Source organism: Saccopteryx leptura, chromosome X (assembly GCF_036850995.1).
Source record: "Saccopteryx leptura isolate mSacLep1 chromosome X, mSacLep1_pri_phased_curated, whole genome shotgun sequence".
NCBI classification, from domain to species: domain Eukaryota; kingdom Metazoa; phylum Chordata; class Mammalia; order Chiroptera; family Emballonuridae; genus Saccopteryx; species Saccopteryx leptura.
This window is the reverse complement of record NC_089516.1, coordinates 101,705,636-101,726,908: the sequence shown is the minus strand read 5'-3', so window position 1 is coordinate 101,726,908 and position 21,273 is coordinate 101,705,636. Positions and strand designations below refer to the sequence as shown.

The following is a 21,273-nucleotide window of genomic DNA, read 5'->3' as shown; positions in this document are numbered from 1 at the left end:
CACTGATTTAGAAGTCAAGATAAACATAAGCACAGAAGTAGAGAAGTAAAACCTGAAATAAATAACTTAACACTGCATCTAAAAAATCTAGAAAAAGAACATCAATGAAACCCAGAGGAAGTGGAAGGAAAGAAAGAATAAAGATCAGAACTGAAAAAAAATGACATAGAAGCTAAAAATCAATACAGAAGATGAATGAAACAAAAAGCTGTTTTTTTGAAAAGGTAAACAAGATTGGTGAACCTTTAACCAGACTCCACAAGCAAAAAAGATAGAGGAATAAAATAAATAAAATTAGAAATGGAAGTGGAGATGTAAAGAATTGAGCCTGACCAGGCAGTGGTGCAGTGGATAGAGTGTCAGACTGGGATGCGAAGGACCCAGGTTCGAGACCCCAAGGTCCCCAACTTGAGTGCGGGCTCATCTGGTTTGAGCAAAGCTCACCAGCTTGCACCCAAAGTCAATGGCTTGAGCAAGGGTTACTTGGTCTGCTAAAGGCCCACAGTCAAGGCATATATGAAAAAGCAATCAAAGAACAACTAAGATGTTGAAATGAAAAACTGATAATTAATGCTTCTCATCTCTCTCCATTCCTGTCTGTCTGTCCCTATCTATCCCTCTCTTTGACTCTCTCTCTGTCTCTGTAAAAGAAAAGAAAAGAAATATGAAGAATTGTAAGAAAATACTATGAAGATGTGTATGCACAAAAATTGGACAACCTAGGTGAAATGGATAAATTCCTAGAAACATACAATCTCCCAAAACTCAATCTGGAAGAATCAGAAAACCGAGACAGACCAATTACAACAAATGAAATTGAAAAAGTTATCCAAAACCTCCAAGCAAACAAAAGTCCTGGACCAGATGGCTTCACAGGTGAAATTTACCAAACATTCAAAGAAGAAATAACGTCTATCTTTCTCAAGCTATTTCAAAAAATTCAAGAGGAGGGAAGATTTCCAAGCTCCTTTTATGAGGCAAGCATAATCCTTATTCCAAAACCAGGTAAAGACACTACCAAGAAAAAAAAAAAAAGCTATAGGCCAATATACCTGAAGAACTTAGATGCTAAAATTCTCAACAAAATATTAGCAAACCTGATCCAGCAATACATGAAAAAAATCATACACCATGATCAAGTTGGATTTAATCTAGGGAGGCAAGGCTAGTACAATATTTGCAAATCAATCAATGTGATTCATCACACAAAGAAAAGGAAGGATAAAAATCACGTGATTTTATCAATAGATGCAGAAAAAGCACTTGATAAAATCCAGAACCCATTTATGATCAAAACTCTCAGCTAAGTGGGAATACAAGGAACATAACTCAACATAATAAAGGCCATTTATGACAAACCGGCAGCCAACATTATACTCAATGGTAAAAAATTAAACTCAATCCCTTTGAGATCAGGAACAAGGCAGGAGTGCCCCTTTTCACCACTCTTAATCAACACAGTTTGGCTAAGAAGTCCTAGCCACAGGAATCAGACAAGAAGAAGAAATAAAAGGCATCCAAATAGGAAAAAAGAAGTAAACTATCATTATTTGCTGATGACATGATATTGTACATAGAAAACCCTAAAGTCTCAGTCAGAAAAATACTAGCCTTGATAAATGAATTCTAGAAGGTGGCAGAATATAAAATCAATATTCAGAAATCAGTGCTATTTTTATACACCAACCACAAACTGTCTCAAAGAAAAATTAAGGAAACAATCCCCTTCAATGTTGCAATGAAAAAAAATAAAGTACCTAGGAGTAAATTTAACTAAGGAAGTAAAGGACTTGTACTCAGAAAATTATAAAACATTGATAAAAGAAATCAAGAAAGATAAAAACAAGCGAAAGCATATACTGTGTTCATGGACAAGAAGAATAAACATCACTGAAGTGTCTATATTACCTTAAGCAATCTATAAATTTAATGCAATTCCTATCAAAATACCTATGGCATACTTCATAGATATAGAACAAATATTTCAAAAATTTATATGGAACCAAAAAAGAACACGAATAGCTTCAGCAATCTTGAAAATGAAGAATAAAGTGGAAGATATCACACTTCCTAATATCAAGTTTTACTACAAGGCCATTGTAATCAAAACAGCTTGGTACTGGCATAAGAACAGGCATACTGATCAATGGAACAGAACAGAATACCCAGAAATAAACTCACGCCTTAATGGTCAACTGATATTTGATTAAGGAAGTAAGATCATACAATGGAGTAAAAAGTCTCTTTAATAAATATTGTTGGAAAAATTGGACAGGTACATGCAAAAAAATGAAACTAGACCACCAACTTACACCATTCAAAAAAATAAACTCAATATGTATAAAAGACTTAAATGTAAGTCGCAAAACCATAAACATCTTGGTAGAAAACATAGGCAGTGAACACTCCAATATCTCTCATAGCAATAGTTTTGCTGATATATCTCCTTGGGCAAGTGAAATAAAGGACAAAATAAACAAAAGGGACTATATAAAACTAAAAAGCTTTTGTACAGCAAGGCACAATTAACAAAATAAAAAGGGAACCCACACAATGGGAAAATATATTCTCCAATACATCTGATAAGGGGTTAATAACCAAAATTTATAAAGAACTTCTAAAATTCAACACTAGAAAAGTAAACAATCCAACTAAAAAATGGGCAAAATAACTGGACAGTTCTCCAAAGAGGACATACAGACAGCCAATAAGCATATGAAAAAATGTTCAATATCACTAATCATCAGAGCAATGAAAATTGAAACCAGAATGAGATATCACCTCACACTTGTCAGAATGGCAATCATTAACAAATCAACACACAATAAACGAGGGTGTGGAGAAAAGGAAACCCTCCTGCACTACTGGTGGAAATGCAGACTCGTGCAACCACTGTGGAAACAGTATGGCATTTCCTCAAAAAATTAAAAATGGAACTGCCTTTTGACCCAGCTATTCCACTATTAGGAATATACCCTAAGAATACCAAATCACTGATTCAAAAGAAGATATGCACCCCCATGTTTATTGCAGCATTGTTTACAATAGCCAAGATCTGGAAACAGCCCAAGTGCCTGTTAGTCAATGATTGGATTAAAAAGCTTTGGCACATATGCAAAATGGAATACTATGCAGCCATAAAAAAGGAAATCTTACCTTTTGTGATGGCATGGATGGACCTGAAGACTATTATGCAAAGTGAAATAAGCCAGGCAGAGAAAGACATATATCACATGATCTCACTTATATGTGGAACGTGAGGAACAAAGTGAACTGAGGAATGAAATAGAGGGAGAGGTGGGGTCACAGGGAGCAGACAGACAGCTGTCAAAGGGAAGGGGGAGGAAGGAATTGGATCAGAGAAGGTGAAGGGATTAGTGAAATTATATATACATAACAGAGAGATACAGCTAATAGGACAGCAAATCCCAGAGGGAAGGGGGGTAGGAGTTCGGGGCAGGGTATCCAAAAAGGTGTAAATAGGGCTATAGGGGAGGGTGTTATATTTAGTGGGACACTTGAATCTATGTTAACACAATAAATTAAAAATAATGAAAAAATAATTAATTAATTATAAAACAAATGATGATATAGTGCCATTTATGACAACCTGGAGGGACCTTGAGAACATTACACTGAGTGAAACAAGTAAATCAAAAAAGCTAAGTACTGTTTGATTTCACATATAGTTGGGATTTAAAACTGAAACTAATAGACATAGATAAAAGTGAAGTGGTTACCAGAGAGAGGGGATATGGGGGAGGGCATGGCGGGAAGGGAATAAAGAGGGATAAATATACGGTGATGAAAAATGATTTGACTTTGGGTGATGGGTACACAACATATGGTGATGAGTATAAAATGTAATCCACAATTCAAATGCTATAGAAAAGTTTACCTGAAATCTATAGTCTTATTGATCAATGTCACCCTTTTAAATTTAATTTTCTAAATAAAATTTTAAAAATATATTTTATGGTCATTTGAAAACAAAATAAATGATCTATTCTCAAGATAAAAAAAAAGGATCTGTGGGTTCTCCTTCCTTATCCAGGAGCCTTCAATCTCTCACCCTTACTTCAGTCATTCTACTAGCTTCTGTTAATGCAACCTGTAGAAATGTCTTTCATACCCATTCATTTTTCTCTATAGCTATGCCTTTGCTTAAGTTTGAGCTTCTCACAGATTTTTCCATAGTCTCCTGATTAGTTTTCTTTACTCAAGCCTTTTTATTCTTCAGTCCATTTTCCTTACCAATCTGTTTTATCAGAGATATCATCATGTAATCCCTCTGTCGACTTTGAAAAAATTTAGTGCAACCCATTGTCTACAGATATGGTTTTCAAATTTTGTTTTCCCAAACTCCCCCTTAGGGAAGCTAAGAGGAAAAAGAGCTGGGAGAAGAAGATAGGTATAAAGATCTTAGGATAGGACTCTGCACACACACATATTTGTTTAAATCAAAGAAGTATTTGTTTTTATCTATTTATTCATGCTTCCAAGCAAAGATTCATTTGAAACAAAGACTCATTATAGTCATGTGAAAACCACTGATCTACAGGACAGAATAAAGATTTCTTAGCAAGGCATATAACATCCTCCATGATTTGGCACCTGCACACCCTTCCCACCCTTATCTGTTTTCTTGTTATCCTGGAGCCCTTCTTACCCCACCCCTACACATATTGGCCAAAGCTATACACATCAATTTGTTCATCATTCTCATAATAATAAATGATCTTTCATATATGCCTGAAATTCTATCCCCATTTCCCTTAGGTACCTGGTGAAATTCTATTTGTTTTTAAGCTCTATTTCAAATGGCACTTCCTCTTTATAGCCTTCTCAATCTTTCACTGATACATATGGTGATCAATGACCTGTTTTGGGGGGACTGTCCAAGATTTTAGCCCTGAAGGTCCTGTGTCCTCTAATGCTAAGAAAAGTAGGATAGTTGGTCACCCTGTAAACACAGTAAACGATTCCCTGTTTTGAGTTACAACAGTTCTTTGTTTATATTACCATTTTCACACTGTATTGTGAATACTTGTTAAGTCTGTAGGTCTGCCACCTGGATTGTAAAGGTGGGAATGGTGTCTCAATCATCTCTGGATTTCATGGCAATGGACTCAAAATAGGTGTTTAACAAATGCTTTTGATGCTGAATGAAATGAGAGCCAAGCATATAAATACATTTAGCTGAGCTGGGAATATAACAGATGATATACAAAGTATTAAAGCTCAGAACCTAAAGTAAACTATTAAATATGTAAGAAGATACATAGAGAATGACAAAACTAATTTTCAAGGTTGAACAGGCTTGGCATGTAGTAACTTTTTATTACCCGCTCTTCAGTGTGATCAAGGAAGAGAGCTCCTTGAGCAGTATATGTAAGGAGATGCCATTAAAGGGAGGAAAAACTGGAAAAAGATGACCCCAACATGATAATCTGCTCTGGGTAAACCCAGAGTGGAAGGGGAAGAAGTGCTCTCTGGAACTTGGAACATAGTTTAGAGACTTGGTCCTCTCTGACTGACCTTGAACAGCGAAAATGCTCTTTATTAATCTTCTCCATCATTGAACAAGGTCTAATTCCTATGGTGAGGTAACATAGGTCCTATGACCTATTGAGCTTATTTACAATCTTAGAAAGACAACCTTTGGCCAAAAAATAGCAACCTTCTTCATTGTGGTATACTTAGAAGTTTGTGATGTTCTGGAATTTTTAATAATTCAAATCTTTTGGCAATCACACACACACATCATAGTTTTTACTGACCCCAATATACAACTAAATTTACCTAAGTACTCAGAGGAAACTACTTTACTCAGTTGAAGGAATAATTCAATTTACCTTATTGGCAATTTCCTGAGTTGAAAAAGATCAACATAGTCATCTAGGAAGTTGCCATAATTCTTTAAAGCAATCCATATATAGTCAATAAATTGTCATAAGGCAGTTTTGCAACTGGATTAATCATTTAATTAAAAAGCTTCAGCTTATGACTTCAGTTCATTATAACAGTTTATAAAGTTTAGGTTAGAATATTAGAAAACAAACCAGGGGACTTACATGAAAATGTGTTAGTAACCATGAGAGGCCCCAGTGCTAATATAAAGAACACTTTACAAAGAGGATAAACTATAGTACAACATTTTCTTCTGAGATGAATACTTGAGGCTTAAAACATATTTTTTTCCATGGATATTCCATTTTAAATGGTAAATGAGCTCCCAGCTCATTTCATTCTAATCTATTTAACAGACAAACCAAAAAGGTAGGCTATTCATCTACATTTCAATATCTATATGAATACTATGCCCATGGGAAGTAGTAATATCTAACATTTATTGAATGATTACTGTTAGCTCACTTAATCTATACAACCCTCTAAGGTAGACTCAATTATGATTTCCAATTCACTGATGAAGAAACTGAGGCCTGTGGGGTTAATATTATAATAAAATTTGCCTAATATCATACAACTAGCAATGAGGGAGTCAACATTTAAGTCAAGGGAGTTGTAAGTCCAGAGCATATGCTTTTGACCATTTCACAATACCACCTCTCACTGTTTCCTCTCTGAGGTAGTAACTCTCCTGCTAGAGGCAGGCAAGGACTCTTGAAGAAATGAGGCACATGGAGTATGAGCAACTCCCCTTCTGCCTCTATAGAAGAAATAGGCCCTCTTAAACAGTTTGATTTCTGTGTGCTTAGAAATGGAGAACAAAGGGCAGGTACCTTACTCTGGTTGTTACCTGCAACTTACTGTTGTCCTGGTTCTTTTCTGACTTTAGAATTTTCAACTTCCTTTGAGTGTTTTATGAGCGAGATTTGGCAACAAGTAACTTGACACCTTAGTTAATTCATGACCTGAGATGTCAGAGGTTAAAGGCCAGACTACATTATTATCTCTGAAGTGTTTACAGATTTTATGAAAGATCATGACATTTCTTTCTTTCTAAGAAGAGAGCATATGGAGCCAAATCTCCAAAATGAGTATATATAATTAATGTTGTATTCCATACTTTGACTTATCCAAGCAAACAATCCAGTGTGATAACTAAATAATCAATGTGGTCTTATTTAGTTCCCTATTTGTCTTGCATAGTAGTTCTCATATGTCACCAAATTATGGGGGGGGGGCTTTTTGTTGTCTTTTAATCCTTAAAAAGTCAGTTAAAATAACCTATTATAGATCTACCCACTTATAGGTTGATGGTAAAAAGTAATTAAGTACCACTGACTGATTAAGTGTTGGCCTAGATTTAGAGTGCTCCTTTCAAGCATAAAGGACTGGCAAATGCCAAAAAATAAATTCCAGGTGACTTTGACAATGCCTGTGCTCATTCAAATCTCTCAGGATTAATAGTGCTTGTTAAGAAATCTGAAGCAGGCTATGCGTACACAGGAAGCAATCCTTGGCAGCCTAAGCATAACCCAAGGTGTAGAATCACAGGGTATTTGGATATGGGGTGGGGGTAGGTATAGAGATAGAAAAGGAAGAACAGCAAAACTGAGCAGGAGGTAGAGGAGAGAATCTGCAAGAAGTAGAGTGAGCAAGAGAACATAGGGCAAAAACAGGAGTCAAAGGGCAATAGGGAGAGAAGATAGCTGGTGGAGTGGAGATAAAGACTAGAAAAGTCAGTAAGATCAAAATAATCTGATCCTAGGTTCCACTCTGTTACTACCCCATATTTTTGGTCCTTTGCACACAGAACATCTCAAAACGTTGTCTGTATTTGGTATACTGATTTTCTTGCCTTGCCTTCTATTTTCTTTTTAACCCAAACCTAATTTTTATTTCTAAGGTACAATTTACTATTATACATTTGCTTATATCTCATTTCAGAATATTAGAGTATAAAGGGACTACCTCCCTGATTCTTTTTGGTTTTTCCAAGTAACTATATTAAGATCAAAACAGCCAGACTGTGCCAGACTAGGCAGTAGAGCAGTGGATAAAGCATCAAACTGGGACATGGAGGACGCAGGTTCAAAACCCCAAGGTGACTGACTGGCTTGAGTGTGAGCTCAGCTGGCTTGAGCGCGGGGTCACTGGCTTGAGTGTAGGATCATAGACATGTCCCCATGGTCGCTGGCTTGAGCCCAGAGGTCGCTGGCTTGAAGCCCAAGGTCAGTTGCTCAAAACCCAAGGTCACTAGCTTAAGCAAGGGGTCACTCACTCTGCTGTAGCCCTCCAGGCAAGGCACATATGAGAAAGCAATCAATGAACAATGAAGATGCTGCAACAAAGAATTGACACTTTTCATCTCTTTCCTTTTCTGTCTGTCTGCCCTACCTGTCTTTCTCTCTGATTCTCTCTCTGTTTCTGTAAAAAAAAATTATATATATATATATATATATATATATATATATATATATATATATATATATATATATATGGTGATATCATTTAGAAGATCCATATATCATACCACAGACTGTGATATGATATGTGGAGAAACTGGAGAAACATGCATTTTTTGGTTACATAAACTGGTTTCAACTTCTATTTTATATGCAATTTACCAGCTGAATAGATCTGTACACAATAAAACACAATTCTTCCCATCACTCCACAGGATATATAGATCATGGGTCCCTGCAACAACTTTTACCACTGCAGTGCTCTTCCTTGGCTTCTCCCCAAAGTTTCTGTCAGAATAGGGTTGCCAAGTTTCACATGCAGCATGTTTAATATCATGATCAAGTGTCTTTGTTTGGTAGGAAAAAGAAAATCTTTCTACTCTACGAGATACAAATTTAGTCTGGAAGTGCAGAGGAAAGTCTTCTAGATGCTTTCTGAAGATCACTCCTCTGGAAGCATGCCTAAAGACAACGCACATTCAAACAATTATTCTCCCATTAGTCAGGGAAGGCTGTAGCCTATCCACAGCCTAAGAACACAGAATCAGAGCAAGACACTCATGAGCTTCCCGTTATTTTTTTGTTTTTTTTTTAAATAAATTTTATTTTTATTTTATTTATTCATTTTTAGAAAGGAGAGAGAGAGAGACAGAAAGGGAGAGAGAGGAGAGAGAGAAGGGGGGAGGAGCTGGAAGCATCAACTCCCATATGTGCCTTGACCAGGCAAGCCCAGGGTTTCGAATCGGCGACCTCAGCACTTCCAGGTCAACGCTTTATCTACTGCACCACCACAGGTCAGGCGAGCTTCCCGTTTTATTTAAGTGAATTTCGTGTGGAAGCCCAATACAAGACACAAATTTAAAAGAAACTGTTCTGGTGGAATCAAGTGTCATGTAACCTTGGGCTTCAAGGCCCAAGGGACTCCATGGAATTCTGCAGTTCACTAATAATCAATAATCTTATCAAATTTAACTTGTTAAAAGCTATAAGGAAATGGAGACCTAGCAAGAAGTAATCTGTACAAGGTCATGGAGCTCCTGACTAGCAGATTTGGAAAGATAATTCACTGGTCAACTCCTAATGCTTATAGCTGGTAGTGATGCTAAACAGTTCCTTGTCTGGGTCCCTCAGATTCATTGGCCATATCTAGATGAAAAGCACTAAAAAGTTTCACTATCTAAGCACTGGGACAATTCTTTACAAAGAAAAAAAAACCTGAAGAGGTACAGGAAGAAGAGGAAGAAGGAAGAGGATGTAAAGAAGATGAAAAAAAGAAAGAAGAGAGACAGAGAAAGAAAGAGAATGAAAAATAGAAAGAAAGAGAGAAGGAGGAAAGAATAAAGAAAGAGAAGGAAGGAAGGAAGGAAGGAAGGAAGGAAGGAAGGAAGGAAGGAAGGAAGGAAGGAAGGAAGGAAGGAAGGAAGGAAGAAAGATAAAGAAAGAGAGAGAGAAAGAGAGAGAGAGAGAGAAAGGGAAAAAGGTTATTCTGGTTTTGGTTATAATGTTAAGACATTGGTTCTCGTAGCTACAGAGCTAACACTGCCTTAACCTGGTTAACTTTCTATACTGAGATGACATTGTAAGACATCTCAGAGTATACTTTTATCAAATTACGAAGGATCTTCTAAAATGATATCACAACCAGGATGGAAAAGGTATATTCTAAAATGATGATGAAGGTCAGAAATGTTCTTAGTTACCAACAAAGCCCTGAATTTCTTGATAAAGTCATTTTTCATTAGCAAAACCACATTTGAAAAGCCATAGAATAAAACAGGTGAGTGAGCATTTCAGCAGGCAAATACCCATTACACTCCATGATTGGCCTATTTAGAATGAACTTTGATTTTGAGGCACTTAATTCCTTAGTTATAAGCCTGGTACTTATCAGAGCCACATAGGGGCACTTACATTTCATAAGTGTTTGGTGATTTGCAACACCAAGGACCCAAGAACAAGTGGGTTGGACCCACACCCTACACAGCAGAAGGCAAAACTAAATCACTGAATGTTTTTTTCTCAATCTTTATCTTTCTTAATTTTCTTACTTTGAAACCCCCATTATGAGACTGTTTACTCATTTATAGGGTCATCAGGAGTGTAAGCACAACATGTAACAACAACCTATTAGGACAATAAGCATTATATACCCTTGGCATATTCCCAAGTCATGCTTTAAGGACACTGAGGAATGACAAGGTAAGAGTAGGATATGGGAATATCAGTCTTGGCCAACAGTAGGTCCCCAGTCAATGTTTAATCTTTACTACCCCCTTCTTCACCTGGTTAGTCTTTTGGGTTTTAGTTTGTAGTGAAATCAATTTCTCCTTTGGCTGTCTTAGTTATGGGTCATAACTTATCATTTTGAGCTGTCTGCTTCTGAATTACAATCTAAATGAGACTTGCAGCTTTCATATGGTTAGGCCCCACTTTCCTATGCTAAACAATGATTCTTAAGAGCTGTCTATCTTTGACAGGCAATTTTTTTTTCTGATTGAAAAGAAACCTTGTTACTGTTTTATAATTATTTTAGTTGCAGTTCTCCCAACTAGCCCCTACTTTTAGGTATAGGTTTGCCTTCAAAATAGGAGGAGTGTCAACAAACCATCAATAAACCTTGCTGTTCTGTCCTGGCTTACAGGAAAAAAAAAAAAAGGAATGCTCCCAGCTCTGCCTGAAATACATTCAAAACAATATTGACTGAGTTGTAGCAAAGTATGCTTGCTCCTCAGGAGATCCAGGAAGTTTATGTCTGACTTTAATTCCAAATGAGCACGCGCCTTCAAACCCAGACATTCCAATCCACAACACAGGTTCCAGTGGCTGGAGGAAGCTAGAAGCACTTTGGCCTTTAGTTACTATTTTTTATTTGCTAGATATTATCTTCTGGTTTACTCTCTTTTCTATAAACACAAGCTAATGAGAATTTTCCTCGTTCTATAATAAAACATGAGAATAACATTTATGCAATGCTTAAAATGTGGGCAAAAGGCTCCTAGTGTGGACAACAGATCTAAATTTAGATTTCTGCCCTCCCTTCTCCCTGGCCATAGAGATAATGCACTCCTAGTCATGAGTAGTCAGATTGATGGTTTTATTATCATCAATATGTGCTATGTAATCAGAAGCTAGCACATTTTAAAGATGAACTCCATTTTCAAGAAAAGCAAAATTGAAAAATAAAATGGCATATCATGGAAATATATGCTGAACTAATATAATTTCTTTTTTGATAGTGTTACTAGACTGCTAGGTTAAATGAGAAAAGATCAAAATGTGCACTAGGATTTCCATAAAGGCTTTGAAAAAGTTACTCATGACATTATTTTAGATGAAATGAGAAATGTGAGCAAAATGAGTGTGCTCCTTTCTGACTAAATAACCATGCTAAAGAGGGCTGATAAAGAATTGTTTTTCAATCTAGACAGGGATTTATAAAGGGCTCGACAGAGATCTTTGCATTTATTTGGTTTAGTCCTTGGTGCGGAGACCAGACATTATTGATTCTTAAAGCTCCACAGCTTATTCCAGTGTGAAACCAAGTTGGAGAACCACTATTATATACTGTTTACAAAAATAAGGGGATATTTCAAAATGAATATGAAGAGATAAAAAAAGAAGCATTTGATTTTTTTAAAATTAAACAAGAACATCAGAAAAGCAAATGACAAGTCAAAGAAAGTTGTTTGATTATGCAAATGAGATGAAAAACCTACTTTTATTTCATTGGTGAAAATACACTGTACAAAAGGTCGAAAGTATTGGAGTATCTGCACGTTCCCTGATCCCCTAATTTTTGTGAGCAGTAGGATCAGTGGTGTACTATACTACATACTGTTTTTAGCATTCAGATGTCTCTTATGGATACCAATAACTCTCTTCCAAATATCTAATGTTGGAAACAGTTTCACAGATGCTTAAAGCAAAGACAGAATGAGAACACTTAAAATTCATCTCAATTAGGATAAAAGTTTTCAAAAATACACATGAAAAGGGCTCCACCCACAGGGTTCAGCAAGGCCCTCAACTTAGTGTCACTGAGACATTTCAGAAATACCAAATTCAATGAGAAATCATTGACAAGGGCTGCCCCTTTATGTGTGAATGCAAAGTTAATAAGGAGAAACTTTTTTGGTTCTAGGGAAAAAAACGACAACAAAGATTTATTTATTTTATGGAAATGATTATGCCTCTTTATTTAGAACCAGGTCATTATAATCACAGGTTTTAAAAATTATATCTTCAGTTAACAAAAATAAGGCATGTTGATGAGCAGAACAACAACATTTGATTTGCATAGTGAGGGAAAGTTTGAATTTAACCCAGTCATTTTGGGAAACAGAACAAGATACGTTGTTATTATTGGAGAATGCACTAAATATGTCCATGGGTCACATAACAACATGTTCAAGGTCAATTATGTTGCAATCAACAGTGAGGGAAGGAAGAGGAAGCTTGTCTCTTTTCTGTCTCATCTCTGGAAGGGTACCAACCTCATAACATTAGCACAGTTAACAGCTCTCTAACCTTTAAAAGGTATTTTATGAACAAATAAAGTGAATTAGTACAGCGCAGTTTACATTTTAAGGAATCCCACCTGACCAGGTGGTGGCACAGTGGATAGAGCATCGGCCTGGGATGCTAAGGACCAAGATTCAAAACCCTGAGGTTGCCAGCTTGAGCGTGGGGTCACCCAGCTTGAGTGCGAGCTCACCAGATTGAGCATGGGGTCTCTTCAGCGTGGAATCACAGACATAACCCCAAGGTCTCTGGCTTGAGCCCTAAGGTTGCTGGCTTGAGCCTAAGGTCACTGGTTTGAGTCTAAGGTCACTGACTTGAGCAAGGGGTCACTGACTCAGCTAGTGCCCCCCAACAAGGTGCATATGAGAAAGCAATCAACAAACAACTGAGATGCTGCAATGAAGAATTTGATGCTTCTCTTCTCTCTCCCTTCCTATCTGTCTGTCTCTCACTAAAAAGAAAAGAAGAGAAGGAAAGAGAGAGAGAGAGAGAGAGAGAGAGAGAGAGAGAGAGAGAGAGAGAGAGAGAGAAAGAAAAGAAGGAAGAAAGAAATCCCAACCATTATATAACTAGGAGGTATAGTAGCTAATTCCTTGCATTACTGATGTGCTAACAAGGAATATTCATGGTGTGCAGAGTTGTAACTGACAACAAAGGCACACACACAAAAAACGCACAGTGAAATACAAACAACCTTCAAATGTATAGCCCCAAACTTTACCTTTAATCTCTCCTGTTCACTGTTACATGTTCATGATAATTTAATTGAACTGTGCAGAACTCTCCATTCTTTGAGGGGATAGGAGAATAATCAGGGAAGAATGGAAGATTTTGGGAAAGTGGGGAACCCAATCTTTCCTCATGGATGAGTAAAAAGCACTCTAAGAGTCCTTTTACTCATTTTCCGTTCTCACAGTTTTATTATTTCCTACAGTGAGCTCTGTGCTAGGTGATTTACATGCATTATTTCATTTACCTTTCACAGGAACCTGCAAGATAGATATTGCCCCCATTTTACACAAAGGAGGTAAGCATATCAAGGTTTTAAGTGACTTGTTGAAGATCTCAGAGCTTATAGATCGTGGAGCCAGGACACACCAAGATCTGCCTGACTATGTGGGCCAATTTATCCCCCCCACATTAACATACTACCTCTACTCTACCACTCTGTCTTCCTTCCACTTATTTCCTTTATCCTCCTCAAAGCCTAAAGTGGAAGATGGTTGATAGTATTGGAAGGATTTTAATGAAAGAAAGACTAACATAGTTTTTATTTACACTTCTCCTGAAGCTATGCACTTTTTAATTTCCCCACATATGGCTGGTGACCAGTGTCCAAGAAAATACTGCCTTGCTACAGGCTCGTGTTATGTTTTCCTCTCCACGGTTTCAGCAAAACATTTTTAAAATCCCAAATAAGGACATATAGCTGAGACACTGTGTTTTTCTTTCGAGAACACAAGGATAACATTTAAAAATTAAAACTTAAAAAGTACTGGTGGTCCCTAGCAGAGAGATAGAGGGCTGGCTAGCTCAATATGAATTTGTTGATTATTTCATTGGAGTTTGATCACACATGGAGAGTAATGAGCAAAGTTGGCGTAAATCCTTATCAGTGGATTTTAACAGGGTGGTCTTTCTGACAGGTTTTTTTTTGTTATATAGTCTTAATGTAGGCTTCCTGATCCTGGTGTTTTGTTAATCTGCAAGTGCTTGTTTAGATACTAGACTGTGAATTCTAAGAGACAAGCTGTTAATTATGAATTCTAATCCCAGGCTAGAAGATGCCTATAAAGATTAAAACTTGTTTACTTTTTCTAACAGTTAAAGGCCTAGTAAAAGAGAGTTCAATTATAATTCGTGAACTGAAGAAGGTAATAAATGTATTACTGTGACTAGCTGCTTTACAGGGTCATTTATTGAACCCTTAAATTTTGCAGGTTGAAAATTACTCATTATGAGGCAGAAAGCAAAATAGCCATAATCCTGTTTAGTGCCTCCAAACTCCAAAGACTTAGAGAAGGAAATCCATGGAAACAAGAGGCCTGAAGTACTTTTTCAGTGTTATTTTTCAACAGGTGAAGGTAGTTAAACAATAAGGACAAGTCCAAGTAATTATCCTGATGTGCTGGTCCACGGGTCAAGAGTGGGCTTGATTAAATTCATGGAGAGCTAACCCACAAATGGTGGGAAAATGCCCCTTCTTTTCCATTCAGCCCTGCAGGCAGCTAATCAATGTGTACATTTCACTTCCAGATTGTTTTATGAGAACAGAGCAGTAGCCCATAGCATTTATTATGGCATTCATTCCTATCTGTTGTTTTCTAATCAGTGAAGAGACTAGGATAAGAGGACAAGTATCAGAGAGGAATTAGGAGAGAATGAGGAAGAGGCTGTCCCCCCAACATACATAAGGAATGAAATTCTCAATTACAAAATGTTCAATTCCAATAGTAACTAGACAATTAGTTTATGGGTTTCTTTACATACATAGAAAGCCACATATATTTGGCTTGAATATGGATTTTATAAGCTTAATATTTAAACAATCTTTTGCTAAGGATAATGGTTTTTGTATACTAAGGGTAAAATTCAGTTTTAGACACTTAGTGGTAATGATGCAAACAATTTTCAAGTTGCCTTTGGCATTGTAGGTCTAGTAAATGCACTCTGAGTGCATTTTGAGAGTATAATTTGAATTTGTGCATATTTTTTTCTATAGTGTGATGACTTTTATATATATAATAGTTTTTGGCTCACTCCTAGGCTATATAGAACAAAACAGCTACTGGCTGACTTCTATACTGAGCAAGCATTTCTTTCATATTCCTTTCCCTTTTCCTCTCAAGATCAACAGCATAGCTGAATAAAGGTGGTAGTGTTAGGCTATGAAATGGAGCTTTTCTCTTTGCAACGTAACCATAACCAGACCACGTGAGAAGCAAACCACTAATTCTGCAGTAGCAAGCTGATTTACCCAACACAAACTGTTTCCATTCATTTTCTACTTGACAGTCTAATTAAGTTTGTGATTTCATCAGGCTGGCACTGTATCTATCTTATGTTCCATTCAATACCCACCAAGCCGTTGTTGCTCAATAAATCATTACTGATAATGAAACAAAATCTAATTTTAAAAATTATAGTTGTTTTGGATATACATTTATTTATTTTGTTAAAGTAATTACAAAACAAATGTTCCCTAGATAGATCATTTAACCATAGCATATGATAAAACTACTTTTCTTCCTACATCTTGCCTTTTTTTTAAGAAAAAAAGCTTTTTTAACAGCAGAAGCCTTTACTAAAATATTTTAAGGACTGTTGCCATTAAAAATACTGATACTACAGCACTGAAAAAACCTTTGGGGACATCTTAAAAGAAACTAAGAAAAGAACTCATAATAATTTTTCAAATTGTAATTTTGAGCTTCTATGTCACTTGTTCCAAGAAAGAGCCCATTGTGGCCAGTTTTGGTAAAGACAGGAAATGACATTTTGCTTTTTCCCTTATCTGAGGATCAAGTACCTGAGGTTTTTTAGACTTACCCTGAGTGGATTTTCATTAAGGTAAGGGGGTTCACCTTCCACCATTTCAATTGCCATGATCCCCAGAGACCAGATATCAACTTTCGGACCATACGCTTTCCGAGTCACCACCTCAGGTGCCATCCAATAGGGAGTTCCTACCATAGTGCTTCGTTTACTTTGCTCAGGAGTGATCTGGGCACAGAACCCAAAGTCAGCTGTTGAGAAGAAAAGTCAGTTAAAATCAGGTCATATTAATTTTCTTTGACAATAGGCCACTTTCAGATATGGCTACACTTTCCTTTGTTAAAACACTGAGCTTACATGACTGACTAGCTCATATCCTTTTGTAACTCGCAGCTGGTCCTGATTTTTTAAAATTCTGAAATAACTGACTGATATGATGTAATTTTTACTATACTTCAATCTGATTCCTTCCAACTTACAGAATCTTCCAGTCTTCTCCTTAAGTATGTGCCATCCACCAGACAGAAGTCACTAAAATTCTGAAATACTAACCCCCCAAAATCTAGTCACAATCTGTAGCAACACAGCATTAAAACAATTTTTTTACTTAAAACTGGGCTCTAAATGTTTTCAAACTGATCACTTCCAACAGCCACTGTCTTCTCAAGATAGACAGTAAAAGAGCAGAAATCCCCCGATACTCCCTGAAACACATCAGAACCAAAATACCTACTCAGTTTAACAGAGCCATCCATTCCAAGAAGAATATTGTCACTCTTTATGTCTCTATGGATCACTTGGTTTGAATGCAAGAAATCCAAAGCTTGGAGGCACTATTGAATCAGAAAAAAAGTTTTAATTACATCATAATTTTTTAAATTAAGGTTAATCTAGATAAATTTTGGGCAGGGGTATAATTTTATGTTGTCAAGTGAAATAAATTACTAAATGGTTTAAAAACATTTTGAAACCACATAACCATTTCGATCAGTGGTGTAATATAGTCAGACAAGGACTTGAAGAATGATGATGTGATAAGTAGCACTAAATCATTAATACAACCAAACTAACCAATTAATATAATTGTACTTTGATCTAATTTTCTAGAGGATATGGATTAAGCTCGGTCTGAAACAGATCTAGTAAACTTCTGATTCCATGGTATGATTTGATTCAGTAGGCCTGGAGTGGGGCCCAGGAATCTGCATTTGAAGCAAGTGACCGTGGCTATCTCTGATGGACAGCCAGGTTTGGGAAGCTCTATGAAGTAACTATAGGTAATTGTTTGGAAATGGCTTTGCATTGTAATACTAGAAAATAGAAGCAGACTCAGGGTCTAATATTCCCTTAAATATTATGTTTTATTTATTGAATGAATAGAAAATATATGTTTCAGTGGATATGCATGAGTATTTGGAGAGGAGGAAATGAGTATGAGAGGAGAGCGAGGTAGGGAGAAATTTAAGTGAACAATATAAAATGAAATAAAGATTGACTAAAATTAGTTGGTTTTGTTTTTCTGTCATTGCTTTTCAAGTTTTAGTGAGTCAGAATTCCTAATTGTATCTATAGAAAACCTCACCACAATTAATGTGGTGGATGGTAATTCCCAAGATAAAATTTCAATGAAGTATTTCTGTAATATTGAAAAAAAATAATGAAATAGCCTTGGTTTAGCTTAAAAATAGTTATATGACACTGTCATTGGAAAAGAGGCAGACGCATAAACTTACTAGAGGGCTATGAGTGATGTCCAAATTATACTGTGAAAGTAACTACAGTACTTCCTGGGCTGAAGAGGACCTTAGTTAAATTACCTTCTAGAAAATTATGGGATTATAATATGGTCTATTTTTACATCACTCACATTGCACATTCAAGAAAAAGTAACTACTATTTAAAAATTTCTCCAAATCAGAAAGAAGTTCCATGCCAACATTACTGTTTTTCATGTTTCACTGAGACTTAAAAGAATGCGGGTATAAACAGGGTACACTGTGCATGGCATAATGGAACTCAAAAGATGCATAGCAAAGAAACGAAAATAAACAAGGAGCTGGGGAGGGAGGAGAAGAGGAGTGTTATTTAAACTGAATTTAGTTTCTCAATTTTTTTCAGTAGAAAAAATGTGCAATTACTATTTTGATGTTATAAACATTCTGAATAATCAGTGACAGAGAAAAAAACCCTGCTAATTTCTGTATTCTTGTCAGCTAGAAATGCTTTATTTTCTTACCTCTCTGCAGACAGCTGCTATCTGTCCTTCATCCATGCAGGTCTCTGTGACCACATCAGTCAAAGAACCCCCAGCCAAGTATTCCATGACTACCCATAATTCATCACCCACTAAGTAGCTACAACAAGAGAAGAAAAAATTTTGACTCGGGCCTAAGAAAGTAGGGACTCTTTAATTTTCCTATTATGAAAGCAATGTGTAATCAGTCTCTGCATTTGGTCATATTATATAACAAGAAGAGAATATCAGTAATGGTGATAATGAGACGCTTACTTAACATTAGGAGATAATATACATGGAAATGAAAAGGTCATCAGATATGACTGTGCACCATGGAGGTAGGAAAAGAGCAAGGTGGCTTTTGGAAACTGACAACTACATTCCATATAAAAGCTAGTTTTAATGGACAGGATCAATGAATAGCCCTTTTGGATAATTCAAGCCACAATGTTGACTTCTTGGACTGAATTGGCCCATGGCATACAGATTTATACAATATTTACTCAAATCTTGGCATTATTTTTCATTCTACTGAATCGATTACTGAAAAGGTTTCAAGCAGCCACTAAATCAAAGAGATTCATGATTTCAATGGATTTACTGTGCTGAGGTATCAGTTCTCATAGAAGTCAGTTGTGACACTTTATGAAACACTGATTTCTACTGTAAAATTTGACCCTCTTTTCTTTGCCTCCCTCTCCTCTCCTTCTACCTGGCACAAAACACAGAAAGCAAGCTCTTAAGCTCATTGAGGTTGTAGGCCTAGTCTTATTTCTTTTGTACCTCCAGAGTACACAACACAGCAGTGCTAAATAAACACTTATTGAAATTGACTGAGACAGATGTTAACCACAGTGAAGAGTTGATGCTCTTTAAATGCCTATTTATATCTCACTGCTAATACCACTGATGAAAGAGACATTAATTACCTGTTCTAAGGAAAAGGTTTGAGATTCAAGTCTCAATTCCCTAGGCCTTACTGTCAGTTAATCACAAAGCAACCATTAAAGCGGGACCATTGTAGATAGCCTTTCTCTCTTAGACACCCACAGACTGCACTAGCTTCAAAGATTGATGAAATGTTTAATGCACCACAGTTCTCTCCTATATGTAATAGGCCCCCGGTTGGCAAACTGCGGCTTGTGAGCCATATGTGGCTCTTTGGCCCCTTGAGTGTGGCTCTTCCACAAAATACCACATGCGGGCGCTACCTCGATAAGGAATGTATCTACCTATATAGTTTAAGTTTAAAAAATTTGGCTCTCAAAAGAAATTTCAATCGTTGTACTGTTGATATTTGGCTCTGTTGACTAATGAGTTTGCTGATCACTGCTTAGGCTATTTCTTACCAACAGAAGTCATGATCCTCAAAAGGAAATTATACAAACTCTTCATGTTTAGAAGCAAGACCATAAAATGTTTGATGTTTGGACAAAGATAAGGGGGTGCAAATTTAGCAATAAATCTGATACTCTATTATTTTGTAGCACTTGAGAAATATTTATAGAATAGATGCTAAATAAATAGATCCAAAAATAAAATAATTTGTTAAGAAAATGACATCACATGAAGAAAACAAATACATAGTTAGAGAGAACACTTACCTATCTAAATAATTAACAATATTGGGGTTCTTATTTTCCCTCATGACCAGAATTTCATTAATAATTAATTCCTTTTTGGGCTGCTGTTGAAGGTTCATCTGCTTTATGGCCACCTTAATAATTAAAATATAAGAATAAATTGTGATTATTAGATTAAAAACATCCATATTTTGGGGTATACAAATTCTTTACCTTACTAAGCTTTTTTCTTGGTGCTCCAAACACAGTCCCCGTTTCTGTGGTTAATCATGAGTAAACTATGCACATCAGACACTTTGGACACCAATAAAGAAAACTCCAATATCAACTCAGTGCTACCCATTTTTTTAGGTGTAGATGCCATCAAAGAGGAAATCTGATCAATATGAATAAAATAATATAAAAGTAAGTATTGAATATTATCAGCACTTACCTCTTGTCCTGTTGCGATGTCTAATGCTGTATAAACAGTACCTGATGCCCTGTGAATGTAAAAATTATCAACTGAATAAGCAATTAAAGTGCTGTCAATATATTCTCTTTGACATAAATATAATTATTTTTTAGGAGAGGGGTATCAGTAAATTGGATTAAAGGATGAAATAAAAAAGTAGCAACTGTTGTGTATAGTAATTATATCTGAAATAATCATGACATATCTCTTTTGGTGGGCTAGGAACTGCGGTCAGACTTCTTGGCAGTAGTCTGTGTGCCATGGCACTACACAGTAATAAACTGAGCAAAATGGCCTTGCTCCTTTTAGGAACCTCCTGGAACATTTTAAATACTTTTTGAATGTTGCACCAACCAACACTGCGTTCTTTAAACAGAAGTGTTGCTTAGGAAAGCGTATATCTTTTTCTTTTTTCTTTTTTTTTTTTTTTTTGCTTAGCCAATTAATTTAATTTTTTTAAAAGATTTTACTTATTGCTTTTAGAAAGAGGAGAGAGAGAGAAAGGGTGGAGAAGGAGCAGAAGAATAAACTTATAGTAGTTACTTCTTGTATGTACCTTAACCAGACAAGCTCAGGGCCTCAAACTAGTGACCTCAGGATTCCATGTTGACG

The 21,273-nt window shown here is 36.2% G+C and overlaps 1 protein-coding gene across 7 annotated transcripts in view; it reads right to left on the bottom strand.

The window, feature by feature from the left end:
• The window catches only part of PAK3 (p21 (RAC1) activated kinase 3), a 271,892-nt gene that overhangs the window by 16,525 nt on the left and 234,094 nt on the right, over positions 1 to 21,273 (bottom strand). For all 7 annotated transcript variants that reach the window (XM_066356523.1, XM_066356530.1, XM_066356524.1 and 4 more), the window contains 5 exons: positions 20,641 to 20,689; positions 20,229 to 20,341; positions 18,625 to 18,742; positions 17,122 to 17,221; positions 16,443 to 16,639 (listed from right to left, as the gene is read on the bottom strand). In XM_066356523.1, coding sequence (XP_066212620.1) covers positions 16,443 to 16,639; positions 17,122 to 17,221; positions 18,625 to 18,742; positions 20,229 to 20,341; positions 20,641 to 20,689 — 577 coding nt within the window. The remainder of the gene's footprint in view (positions 1 to 16,442; positions 16,640 to 17,121; positions 17,222 to 18,624; positions 18,743 to 20,228; positions 20,342 to 20,640; positions 20,690 to 21,273) is intronic.